Here is a 14,207-nt window from a genome sequence, read left to right as displayed (position 1 = left end):
TTGTTAAAACAAGATTTTTGAAAACAAGGTAACATATTCAATCATACTCCTCTTACTAAATATATACACACACTATACATATATTTTAGTGAGGATAAAATATTTTTGTATTATTACAAATAAACTTATTAACTTGCTTTTTAAAACTTGTTTTATAGTTTACATAACATGTATTATATGTTAGTGTATATATATAATTTATAAGTACATATGCTCTTAAAACAGTGCCTACCAATAGGTAACCCTCAATAAATATTACTTATTTTCATCATAATAAAGGTACACACTCAAATTTTTCTTTTACAGATTAAGTACATGATCTCAACAAAAGTTTGGCATCTATCGGTCTAGGTAAGAAAAATCATGATGGCTTGCAAAATGGTGTTAGCAATATCATGATGAAAGGTAGAAAGATTTGCCTTATAAATCTGTCACAAGATTTGCCTTGTGAATATGGAATACAGGAGAGGCCTCAATGAGGACTCCTCTTCTGTGGCCTGAGACCAATGAAGTACCATTTATGATTTTCATAGTACTTAAAGCAAGGATCAGGGTTATGAATTTGAATCCCAGCTCCTTAATCCTTTATGCCTCATTTTCTTCACCGATAAAATGATAATAATTTGTACTATATACCTATTAGCATTATGAAGAAAAAACTCAGTGTGCATAGACATTACTAAAACTGGCTGACAAAATGTAAAAAAAAAAATCTGAAGGCTACCTATCTATCTTTTCTTTTTCCATGTCAAATGGATCTACTTTTTTAAGCATTCATTTTGTTATCTCAAAATCAGAGACCATATATATGTATATGTGTGTATATATATAGAATTCTTGTATTTGATAGTTTTAAAACCCAACTTTCCTACAAAGTGTAATTATACTAAAGATTATTCATATACAACAAACTCCTAATTTTAATTTACATGTTAAGTGTACCAAAGCTGAGCAAATTTCTATTTATTCAAAATAATCCTTAATTCTTACAAAACTATATACATATTTATATATTATATTTATATATATGTAAAATATAAGCAAAAAATCTTTTCATAAGACAATGAGAAACTAGATCATGAATGCACAATAGACCACAGAAAAACTTTTAGCACCTTTTTATAAAATTCGTAAGTAACTGGTTTGAATACAGTGTCCTTCATTAGTGAAATCATCTTCTGTCGGTGTAATTCCTTTCCCAGTGTCAAGGCTATTAGCCATTGTCAGACCAGGTATAGATCAGGGACCCAAATACCTTTTTTTTTTAGATATACCTTTTATTCCAAAAATTCCATTTCTGCTTTTTCACATCCTGCTATGGAGAGGGAGAAGTTTCTTCCCATTTGTTCTCCTACCTTCATCTAACAGAATATACATGCAAGTGCAGACAAGAGGAAGTAAGCAAGGCTAAAATTATGGCCAGGCAGGTGAGAAGCTTAATATATTTGCTTTCTTATCTAGTATCCATATATCATTATAAAACTCTCTTCTGGCCAAGACAATACTGGAAGAAAAAGTCTAAGGTTTCTTGTCAACCCCCTCTACAAACAAAGATGTAACAAGTCATATAGCTCCTGTCCTCTAGTCTTTGATGACTAGCTAACCAAAAATAATAATAAATCAGTTTTTAAATGTCCATGAAAAGAAAAGGACCCCTGAAAAAGACAGAGGACAGGGCAAAGGGGTGTTGAGCAGAGGGGACATGGAAAGCCCACAGCTGAAGAAATCCACACGTAACTTGTTACCATGTTCCTTGTAATGACAGAAATGGTGGAATATGTGCAGTTGGTGGATTATGACTCTCATGACAGTGACCATGTAGGTGAACATGAAAACATGTTATTTGAAGAAAAAATACAAAATATATTAGGATTACAATTATGTAAGAAAATATGCATACCTCTAAAACTGAAACAGATGCTGCATAAATAAAAATAACAAAAGGGGAAGAAAATTTTCTAAAATCTTTTACCACACTCAGTTTTAAAAACAAATTTTTAGAGTAAAAAAATTAGTATTATTATAATTTTAAGATTTTATTTAAGTAATCTCTACACCCAACGTGCGGCTCAAACTTATGATCCTGAGATCATGAGTCACATGCTCTGCTGAATGAACTAGCCCAGAGTCTCAAAAAGAAATTATTAACAATTGATAATGGCATTAGTCATTCCAGTTAACACCTCAATCTTTTTGATTAAGAAATCTTTTTTTTTTTTTTTAAATAAGCTCTGTGCTGAGCATAGGGCTCAAACTCATGACCCCAAGATCAAGAGTTGCATGCTCTACCAACTGAGCCAACCAGGTACCCTTGAATAAGGAACTCTTAAAGGCTCAAGGTCTTAACCAGAAAGAACCACATTCTATGAAAGTGGTTCTTAATCAAGTAAGTACTATCCTCTCCTCACCCCCAACTTATAAAAGTTGTCAAAATGATCAGGAGTATGACTAGCTTTTTGGGGCCAAAGCCAAGTATGATGGTTAATGCTGGATGCCAGATATTTGGCCAAACCTTACTCTGGCTGTTTCTATGAAGGTATTTCTGGACGAAACTAACATATGTTAACTCAGGCAGATTTTTCTCCAATAATGTGGTTGGGCCTTATCCAATCAGTTGAAGGACTAAATAGAATGAAACAGCGGATCCCGTTGGAGTAGGAGAGAATTTTCCTGCCTTCAAACTCCAAGTGAAACACCAGTTCTTGTTGGGTCTCCAGCCTGTCAGCCTTAGGACTAGAGTTGCACCATCAGTTCTCTGGTTCTCAGGCCTGTGGACTTGGGACTATAAAACTATACCATCAGCTCTCCTCGGTCTCCAGCCTGCTAACTCACCCTGCAGAACTTGGTAAAGTAGCCTCCATCATCACATGTGCTGATTCCTTACTATCAGTCTCTATATAATTATGTATACATATATACACATCTTATTGGTTTTATTTCTCTGGAGAACCCTGGCTAATACATCAAAAATACAAAATGACAAAGTCAATTTGCACCTCTAATGAGAAACACTGCTTGAGGTGGGTAGAAACTATAGTCCTGTTGGCAGGCTGGAGATAAAGAGGTGGGCTTTCTAACAAGTAGATGTGCCTTCTAACAATCCTCAAACCTTCGCCTCTCAGACAGCTACGTCAAGAGTTTACCATCTTTATTGTGGAGTCATATTTATTATAGGATTACCCTAAAGTAGCCCCTAAATGCTTGATAAAAACAAAATTAAAATTTACCTCGTTTCTGTCCACACAGGCATTTTAAAACAACCTGATACTGGTAGCCCACAGGGTCTTTTTCTTTTCCCATCATTTTAAGTTGCAGACTCTACATTTCTTAAAGATTTCATTTTTCTTAGATGACTTATAAATTATGTGTGAAGCTAAGCATATCTTTTTCAAGATCCCCTCAGAAAACAATTCTATCAATATATAAAAATCAAGATGTTGCTCTTGGCCAACATGTAAATAGACCAACCTCAAACAGACTAGCTGTGAGTTCCTCCAATTCCTGTCCAAGTTGATCTCGTACTTTAGAAAGCCTCTCACACTCTTCATCTTTTAACTTCAGTTCCTATGAAAAATTGATCATTTTATTTTGAATTTCCATAGTTTGAAGTTAGATTCAGCAGACTACATAATCTTTACTAATAAAATGACAAAATATTAATACTGTCCCCTTCTACAACGCTCAAACTGAAAATGTTTATTTAGCACTTGCTATGTGGAAGACAATCAGGCAAATCTAAAATTATAAATAATTCTAATTCACATATTAAATTTTCATGTTTCTTTCATGAGACGTCCAAAGATTAAGTAGGATTATATGTTACGTGTGAAAATAAACAATTAAATGACTTCATTCTTTTTTCCCTTTTCTCCGAACATATTTATTTCCATCAAACAGGAATTTAATTGCATTTAACATTTCAATAAAAATTCAGTGGGTTGTTTTCATATTTACTTTAAAATTTATTCACTTATAGATAACTTTATGTACCATATGGCAATTATTTTAAAATTTCCATTAGGAGACTATACCCATTTAGCACTGCAACCAGAGGCAAATGATACATATTTGCATTTAAAACTAAGAAAAATGTTAATGACAAAATCACATCCTACATTTACACATGAATTCTCAAAAGGTCTCAAATAGATGTTTTAAAAAATCCTTTTTAAAAATGTAAATAATACGTACTTTTATATGTTGCTCTAATTTTTCAAATTTAGGATAAAAAAAATCGAAGCTTCCTATATATTGATCACAATTACACTAATGAAATAATGAGTTAGTTGTATTGTAATTGTGTAGCAGCACAGTTTTTGAATCCCCCAAAGACAACTCCAGAAAACTAAATATACTAACTAAAGTATCAGAAGAACCCAATGACCACATCTTCAACAAAACTAGGTAAGGAAAGCCCCACAAATCTTACACTATGACAGAACTTGGCTACACTGCCAACACCAGAAAATGAGCAGCTCTGGGGAAGGATAGCAGGAAGGGGAAGGGAATACAGAGGTATCCTATGAAGCCTCAGAACCCAAAAAATCACTACAAATACCCAAAAGGAGAGGATTCGACCTTAGCGGAAACTGGGAGAATTTGAGAACAAATGGAGAAAAAGGAAAAGGTTTCCACAGGCTCCAAGTTGCAGGTGGAGTATGAAACCCTATATGCAGCCCTGAAGCAGCAAACTACCACAAAGCCCTCAACTCTCAGGAACTAGAGAGCATCCAGCAAAGAGACTCTTCCAGGATACTGCCCTCTTGGAATCTGAAACCAAATTGCAGGACAAGAATAACAGAGGCTGAGAGACAGAAGGCTCAGATATTAAAGGAGAAAGAGGGTGGCAAGATTGCAAAGCAAACAGATCGCAAAAGTAGCATACGAAAAAGTATTTTTTCTTCTATTTCTAGAAATATCATTCCTAGACATAATATTAAGCCTGTAAAGTTTGCAGAGACACTAGGCTAGAGGAGAAAGCCTTCTTGAACAAGGCTTACCTCTGAGAGACAGAAGTGGCTACACAGATATACCAATAACAACAGAAGGGAAAGCTCTTGAACATAAAATTGAGAAAGCTACCTTGGTTTATCCTACTCCTTCACAGGAGCCTCCTCCTAATGGTCCAGGGAAATTCAATCCATTTAAACATGGAAAACAAACACAAGTATGTGAAGCTACCATAATAAGAAAGTTAAGTCACCTTTATAAGGTAAAGAAAATCAGATAGGTATTAAATGTCAATAGCATTTTATGCTAGAAAACAACAGAATGACATTTTGAAGATACTCAAGGGGGAAAAAATGTGAAATGAGGATTTTATAACCAGCCAAAGTGTCCTTCAAGTGAAAGGTCAGAGACAAAGAATTATAAACCTGTAAAATTTTAGAGAATCTTTCTCGTAGGAGTGTGATTCAGTGATCAAGAATGAAGATCTACATAATCCAGAAGAGGCTGGGAGGAAGCTTTAACACTAAGGACGGAGACGGGTGAGAAGCAAATATACTGAACTGTAGAACTACAACTAAAAGATGGGCATATCAAGAGAATGAAAAGACAAGCCACAGACTGAAGAAAATATTTACAAAAGACACAGCTGATAAAAGACTGCTAAAAAAAATAAACAAATTCTTAGAACTCAACCATAAGAAAACAAACAACCTGACTGAAAAATGGGCAAAAAGTGCCTCAACAGACACTTTTTAAGATTTTATTTATTTATTCATGAGAGATCCAGAGAGAGAGAGGGAGAGGGGCAGAGACACAGGCAGAGGGAGAAGCAAGCTCCTCGCAGGAAGCCCGATGTGGGACTGGATCCCAGGACCTGGGACCACACCCAACCCCTGAGCCACCCAGGCATCCTTCAACAGACACTTCAACAAAGAAGATAGAGAAAAGGCAAATATACATATGAAAAGATACTCCATACTAAGAGTGGGAATCTGCCAAATGTAGAGGAAGGAGTAAAACAGTATGTTTAATAGTAGCTAAAAATGAGGGATGAACACCACAGAAAGATTAATGCCAGAAAATTGGGTTTATGGCCCATCCCAAAACGCACTTAGAAATCAGGACTTCCTTTAAAAATAAGGGGAGATTATCTCGAAGGCCAAGGGAAGTCACTGAAGGATTTTAAACAGGATAGCAACAATAAGATTTACAATTCAAAATGGTTACTTGGAAGTGTGGTGAGGTTGTTGAGGTTTTAAAAAAAAAAAGACTAGAAAACAGTTCACTGATTACTGCTGCATTTTAGGCAATAGATACAAATTTAGAGTACTTGTACTGGAGAAAAGAAATTTGAGAAATATTCAAAACACAGAACATCAAGACTCTGATCAAACGCATTCCATCAAACTCAAAACTATGGTTTTTAAGATAAACATTTTATATATCAAGAAAGAAAAAATGCTGTCAATGAAACTATGTGATTTTTCTCACTAAGAATTTTCATTTTAAACTTAAAGAAAAAACTCTTTTAAGCTAACACAGATTTTTATTTTTTTTTTACACCTTTCTATTTCAATGTCATCATAGTGAAGTCATTTTGAAGATATTTAAGCCAGCAATTAAGACCAAAAAATACAGAACCCAACTCACAGAATTCAATTGAATTAATCACAACATGAACAACTATGACCAAGTTCACATACAAGTAGACAATGATGAGTGTCATGATGGTTAATATGGAAAAAAGTGTATAATTCAGAATCTGTGAAGTATGACCATGTATACATCTTATCTCCCCAACTAGTAAACACCTAAAGACAGGGTCAAATGTAATTTATTTTGCCCCCTACAGGGCCTTGTACAATATTGTCAGTACTACCTCTCTCCAAGAAATATATCTGTTTATGAAGGAATGTAGTAAATGTTTATGAATATCCATGACCACAGTTAGTGGGACCCTGCTGAACAATGGATCTGACACAGGTATGCATTTCTGAATGACTTTATCTGGCTGCAAGCTATTCCATTTAATTTTATCTTCCAACTTAACTCATTTTCTTTTAAGGAAAAAAAAATTAAAAGTTGAAAATAACACATTGTACCAGTAAGTCTCACACTTAACAATGTAAGAATCACCGGGGGGGAAGGGGGGTTATTAAAAATATATATTCTCAAACCTCAACACAATAATTTTATTTCAGCAGAATCTGGGGTAGAGTCCAGGAAGCAACATTTTAATAAAGGTAAACTCAAGTCCAACTTCTACCCCAGAATTCTACCAAAACTGGTCTTCAGCAATGACCTGTGGAAGGCCAAATAAGTGGAGAATTACATCTCTGGCATCCCTGTACCTCAAAATCAATGATCACATGGGTGTTCCCCTTGTACACAGTATGGATTTGTTGTTCGGAAGTGGTTACCCAGGGGCTACATTTCCCAGCCCACCACGCATCTACATATCAGTATGAAATTGGTTTGCACCAATGGAATGTGAGTCAAGGTTATGTGTCACTTCTAAACCAAGTCTTTTTAAGAAACAGGTGTGCCTTCTCCAAGCTTTCTTTTCCTTTCACCTCACTGATTAGATACAGATAACAATAAAATTCTAAAAGATTATAAAGATCCAAGAAGAAACCCAGATCCCTGAATTATTTCATAAAGAACCACATATCAACTATACGCATCTGCTGCAAAATGCTCAATAAATAAAAATTAACTTTAACGTTAAATCACTAAAATTTAAGAGTTGCTTACAAGCAGCTAGCATGTCCCTAATTAATATGTGCATCTATTTTATAACAATGTAACTGTATACACATGTATATATTCATATACTCAGCAAAATGTATCGAGAACCCATTAGGTGTTCAAAATATAATCAGGAGCAAAAGACACTTGCAATCTTATCCTCATGAAGCTCAGAATTATTGGAGCATATGCATAAGTGTAGGTTTTTGTATTAGGGTTTCTGGGTGGTACAGAACAAATATAAACAGAAACAGAACTTTGACTCTTAATCAAGATGGACCAACAGGGATATTTACAACCCCACCTGACACAACTAAAAACCTGGAAAAAATACATTAAAATATTTTTAAGACACTAGGCACTCGACAGCAGACAGTAATTCTCCAAATACGGGAAACAAATTAGGTGAGCCCTACAATTTGGTCCAGCTTATCACTCAAAAAGATGAAAGCATTATTAGACAAGGATTAAAACAGTTGTTAAACTGAGCTTCATATATTTTAGAACCTAGAGAAAAGACTGAACTTATTAAACAGCAAAAAAATATCACAAAGACCCAAATTAAACTTTCAGAGATGATAACTATAATGTCTGAAAAAAAATACACTGTATAGCATTTATAGATGAGATGCTGCAGAAGAAAGGAGGAGTGACACTGGAAACAGCAACAGAAACTACACACAATGAAACACAAAGAGAAAAAAAAGATTAAAAAAAAAAAAATGAACAGAGCACCAGTGAGCTGTGGGACAATTTTAAGCAGTCTAATGAATGTGTAACAGGAGTCTGGAAGAAGAACAGAGATAGGGTAGGTTGTAAAAGTTTTTGAAGAAATAATGGCCCAAACTTCCCAAATTTGAAAATTAACAAACTACAGATTCAAGAAGCTCAACAAACCCCAAGCATAAGATACATGCAGAAAACTATACCAAGATACACCATAATCAAACTGCTTATAGCCAGGGCTAAAGAGGAAGCTTACACCACATGTGGAGGAACAAAGGATAACACCTCATTTCTTGTGAGAAACAATGCAAGCTAGAATACAATGGAGCAACATCTTTAAAGTACCAAAAGGAAAAACTATCAATTTAAAATTCTTTACCAAGTGAAAATATCTTTCAAAAACAAAGGTGGAGAAAAGATAACCTCTTCAGAAAAAACAACTAAAAATAATTTATCACCAGTAAACGTACATAACAAAAATGTTAAAAGATGTCCTCCCAGGAGAAGAAAAATGATTATCAGATGGAAATCAGGATTCACAGGAAGAAGTGAAGAGTGACTGAAACAGCAGATAACACAGGTGAATATAAAGATTCTTATCATCTAAATCTCTTCAAAAGATAATGAGTCATTCAATGCAAAAATAGTAACAATACACTGTGGAGTTTAAACATATAAACAAGTGAAATATACAAAAACTGTAGTACAAAGGTTACAGACAGAAGTATGCTTTTATAAGGTTCTTCCATTGTATATGAGATAGTTTAACATCATTAGAAGGTAGACAGGAAGAAGTTAAATATGTATACTATAAATCCTAAAGCAATCACTGAATTAGCACAACAAAGATACATAATTGATAAGCCAAAGGAGATAAGATGAAATCATAAAAAGAAATGTGGAATTAATCCAAAAGAAGGACAAAGAAAAAGAACAAATGGAACAAACAAAACAGTACAATTGCAGATTTAAACTAAACCATATCAATATCACATTAAGTGTAAATGGTCTAAATATGCCAATTAAAAGGTAGAAATTACTGGAATGGATAAAAAAGCAAAACCTAACTCTGTATCACCTGCAAGAAACTCACTTTAAGGAACACAAAAATAGGTTAAAGATATAAGCTATGTGTATAGCTATTTTAGTTATTGGCCATTCACTGAAGCATTAATAAGGAGACATATATGCCAGGCATTGTATTGTATTATGCTAAGCACCAGGGATACAAAAATCAATGTTATACTCTTAAAAGTCTGGTAGCAAAGAGAGTGGGAATATATGTTTGTGAAATGACACTGACATGCTAAAAATTACACATAAAAAATGTCTTGTCAAGTTTCTAAACGTGAATGGGTCCATTTGATGTAAACTCTCAAGTTTATAGAGTTCATATTATTCCTTTATTGTATTTTTGACATCTGCAATGTCTGAAGTTAGATACCTATTTCATTCCTGCTACTGATAATTTGTCTTTTTTGTCAGTCATGTTAGATGTTTGTCAATACCGGTTTTGTTTTTGTTTTTGTTTTTTTTAAAGATTCAGCACTTTCATTCATTTTCTCTAGTTTTTCTATCGTCAATTTCATTGATTTCTGCTCTTTATTACTTCTTTCTTTCTGTTTGATCTGATTTTACTATTTCTTTCCTAGGTTCTTAAAGTGAGAGCTTAGATTGCTGATTTGAGACTTTTCCCTTTTCCTAATTATAATATTTGGTGCTATAAACTTTCCTCTGAAATGTAATTACAGTCACAGAAAAAGAATAAGACATAGCCATAAAACTGGAAATAGCAGAAATTTTAAACATGACCAAATGGGAAATACAGCAAATTACCAAGAAAAGAAAATTCTCTAAGGTAAAATACAGAAAATATTCAAGCCCAGCTGAATGGGAAAGGTAATTATTACTAAACAATTCCTCAAAACAAAATGATTTGGATGAAATGACTTCAAGTGAAGGACCATAAAGTCAACCACACATAAGGGGAAAACCCACACATAGAACATAACCCACCAAATTTGCATTAATGATACTGTAAGACAGGGAGCAAGCAACATAGGTGACACAAAAAAAAAGTTTCAGATTCTCATTTTCCCAGTGAGTACTATCAGATGAGCTTCTTTACTACTCCACTAATTTCACAGATTCCTAGATGCTGCCCAACAGGAGCTGAGACTGTGCACATAGGAAAGTAAATGTAGCACTGCAATGATTTCATCTGAGTTGCCCCACTTCATGAATAAATGTTAATTTCAGATACAAAACATGAAAGAATAAAGTATCTTTTCTGCTTACCCTCTGAGCTTTTGCAAGTTCTTCTTTTAATCTTTCATAGCCCTTTTCTCTGACTTCCAAAACAGATGGGCTTCGTAAACGGGACAGACTATCAGTACTCAACCCAAAAATATCATCGCTGCCATCACAAGCCTCTGTTATAGTTGCACCCTGTAAAAACTCCCTTTCTGCATTACAGTTGTCCTTTCCTGTAGTTAATTTAGTTAACCCAGTTGTGACTCCAGAGGTAGAACAAGGTGTTGGATCTGTAACATGGATGCTGTAAAGGAGAGTTCAGAAAACATCAGCATATGCTCACACAGATCTGGCATAAACACAAAGGTCTACAACTACACTATCCAATGTGACAGCCACCATGTTTAATGGCAAGAATTTAACATTTGACTTAAAAAATTAATTATTATAAAAAATTAAAATCAAACTAAGACATTTCAAACCTCATAGCCACATGCAGCCAATGGCTATCACATTTTCATTATCACAGAAAGTTCTATTTGATAAGTGTTACTTAAAAATCTTTATAAAAAATTGAATAAAAATCTTTATAAAAGAAAAAATCTTTATAAAGGAAAAAAATAAAAATCTTTATTAAAAAATGAATTAAAATCTTTATAAAAGAAAAAAATGAATAAAAATCTTTATAAAAGAAAAAAAATGAATGACAGTGTTACTCTAGAACAAGGGTCAGAAAATTAAATGCAAGCTAAATCCAGCCTGTTACCTCTTTTGCAAGACTCACAAGCCAAGAATTCATTTTTACATTCTCAAATGGTTGAAAAAAAATCAAAATAATATTTTGTGGCATAGGAAAATAATATGAAACTCAAAATTCAGTGTCCATACATAAAGTTTTATTGGAGTTTATTCATTTACATACTGTCTGTAGCTATTTTCACACTTCAACAGCAGAGCTGCATAGCTACAACAGTGATTGTATGTATGGCTGGCAAAGCCTAAAATATTTACTACCTGGCCCTTTACATAAATAAAGTTCACAGACCCTTGCTCTTTAACATTAACATGTATTGTTCCTTTTCATGGCCAAGCTTATTCAAATTTCCTGAAATAACAAAACTTAAGGTAACCAAGCAAATTGTCCATTTGTTTAACATAATATTCCAAAATAAGGATCTTGATGATCTCCTACCTGACACTAGATATTTCTGCACAATTTAAACGTCTTGGGGATGAATACACAGGTTGTGTGGGAAGATCAGAAACATCTAAGGCATTAGCCTGAAGAGGGGCAGAGCACAGAGCTGAAGGATGTGGCCGATAGATGACACTTGGTGAGGTAGTTTGCTCTTGAGTTCCTGATTCATACACACCAAGAAGGTCTGGAGAAGTAGGTGAAGCAAGGTTTACTTCATGGAAGCCTTCCAAGGGGTCATTAGCCATAGCAAAAGCCTCATCATAAGACAACCTATGTTAAAACAAAAAGTAGGCAGTTATTTTATAGTGACATTTAAAATTAAAACGTATAACTTAGAGAATGTGTTTAAGAGTCCATCATAAATTATAAACTTACAATAAAAGCAAAGAAAAAATACTGTAGTCATTTTAACATTTATTAACCTCAAAGTATAAACATTACAAAAGGCAAACAATCTGATTTGAACAAAACTTGAAAGTTATAGCTAATATGCTATTAAACTGAGTTAACTAATAAGTATGATGAAAAAGAAAAATTTGCTTGATTTTTAATTCTTCTATCATATGACACTGGTTAGAGTAAGAGAGGCAGTTAAAAATATGTATATATAGACGTGCATGCTTGGAATGAGATATATTCGTTATCCTAAACTGTTGACACTGAACAACACAACAACTGGGGCATCAAATCCCCACAGAGTCGAAAATCTACATATAATTTTTGACTCCCCCAAATCTTAACTACTGTTGGCCTGTTGACCAGAAACCTTATCCAATAACAGTCACCTAACATATATTCTGTACTTATATGTATTATATACTATTATTACAATAAAGCTAAAAGAAAATATTAAGGAAAATAAAATACACTTACAGTATTGTGTTTATCCAAACAAAATTAAAAATCCACATTTAAGTGGACCCATACAGTTCAAACCTATGTTGTCAAGGATCAATGGATAATTTCAAATTTAGGTATACCTTTTACCCAAATTATGAAACTGTTCATATTTTGGGCCATTTGAGAATAGGTTTTAGACATGATGCCCATTACCACTTAATATCTCAATATATAAATCTTAAGTACAAGGAGATTTTCCTGTCTAACCATAAAACCATCAAAATCAGGAAGTTAATGCTGATTAATACAACCATTCAATCAATAAGCCCCAGTCAAATTTCATAGAATGCCCCAATAATGGCTTTCTTTATAGGCCCCGGATCCAATTTAGGATAATGCGTTAAGCCTTAAATTTCTCCTCTGAGGGATGAGAATGGGAATGACAACATTCTCTCCATTTTCCAGGGTGCTATAAGGATTAAGAGAATCCAAATAGAGTACTTAACACTGTGCTATGTACTTGGCACACAATAGGACCTCAATAAACATTTGTTACCATAGTCAGCTATTAACAATAACATGTTTCTCCGTAAGGAAAAAGTATTTCACATAACTACTCAATTACATCATCAAGTTTAAAAAGTGTACCACTCACATTTCTAACTTGAAGAATGTAAATCTTATAAATCCTGTATTGATTTTCCACTGTCTACAGGATAAAGTCCAAATTTAACAGCCTGAAAATCAGTCTTCTATGATCTGAACCCAACCCCACTTCTCAATTTTTTCCTTCCTACAATAAAACTGTGATAATCATGAGCAGTATCCTCCCAGAACTTACCCAAATTCCCAAACAAAAGCACCAATATAGCACCTACTTTCTTCATAAAATACAAAAAATTTTATTCGCTAAACTGAAAAATTCTTTCATATCCTTAATAAAAAGAGTTTAAAATAAGACAGGTAAAGAATAAAAAGGCTGCAGTAAAGCAAAGAAGGAAGAGAAGTGACCTAATATTATATTCTCTCAAAAGTACAATTACAATATGTCACAAACCTTCAAGGGTATATACAATGAAAACTGTAACTACTAAACCTGTAACTGCCAAATTTCATATCCAATCAACATTTTCTTTGTTGTAGCAAATAGTTTCAGTCCTCAAAACAAAACTAATTCTCTTTTTCACCCAAAATATTCACTTGCAAAATGAAAGATCATATTAACCAGGAATTTAAAGTGTTTAACACTCAACTTATTATTTTTCATCCAAAAGAATATTCTTCATTCTTTATCAATAATACGCACATACACCAAACATCTAACCCTGAAAATTTCACTTTCACTTGAATATAGCTTACTAATAAATTCACTTTCAAGTAGACAATAGGTTTTCATTAAACTTTGACATTTTATCAGCAACTACTTGAGACTTCCTTTCATCTACCCCTTATGCTTTTAATGCACATCTTTACACCTTACAAGTTCACTGAG

At 33.7% G+C, this 14,207-nt stretch overlaps 1 protein-coding gene across 7 annotated transcripts in view; it reads right to left on the bottom strand.

Annotated features, from left to right (window-relative positions):
- The window catches only part of RAB3IP (RAB3A interacting protein), a 40,783-nt gene that overhangs the window by 14,359 nt on the left and 12,217 nt on the right, over positions 1-14,207 (bottom strand). For 6 of the 7 annotated variants that reach the window (XM_038549992.1, XM_038549994.1, XM_038549993.1 and 3 more), the window contains exons 2-4: positions 11,870-12,145; positions 10,723-10,981; positions 3,469-3,564 (exon numbers count right to left, since the gene is read on the bottom strand). In XM_038549992.1, the coding sequence (XP_038405920.1) occupies positions 3,469-3,564; positions 10,723-10,981; positions 11,870-12,120 (606 nt within the window). In that variant the 5' untranslated portion in view covers positions 12,121-12,145. The remainder of the gene's footprint in view (positions 1-3,468; positions 3,565-10,722; positions 10,982-11,869; positions 12,146-14,207) is intronic. The other variant, XM_038549997.1, reaches the window with a different exon arrangement.

This window comes from Canis lupus, chromosome 10 (assembly GCF_011100685.1).
Source record: "Canis lupus familiaris isolate Mischka breed German Shepherd chromosome 10, alternate assembly UU_Cfam_GSD_1.0, whole genome shotgun sequence".
NCBI classification, from domain to species: Eukaryota; Metazoa; Chordata; class Mammalia; order Carnivora; family Canidae; genus Canis; species Canis lupus.
The sequence above is the reverse complement of the archived record's forward strand: the minus strand, read 5'-3'. Positions and strand labels throughout refer to the sequence as shown.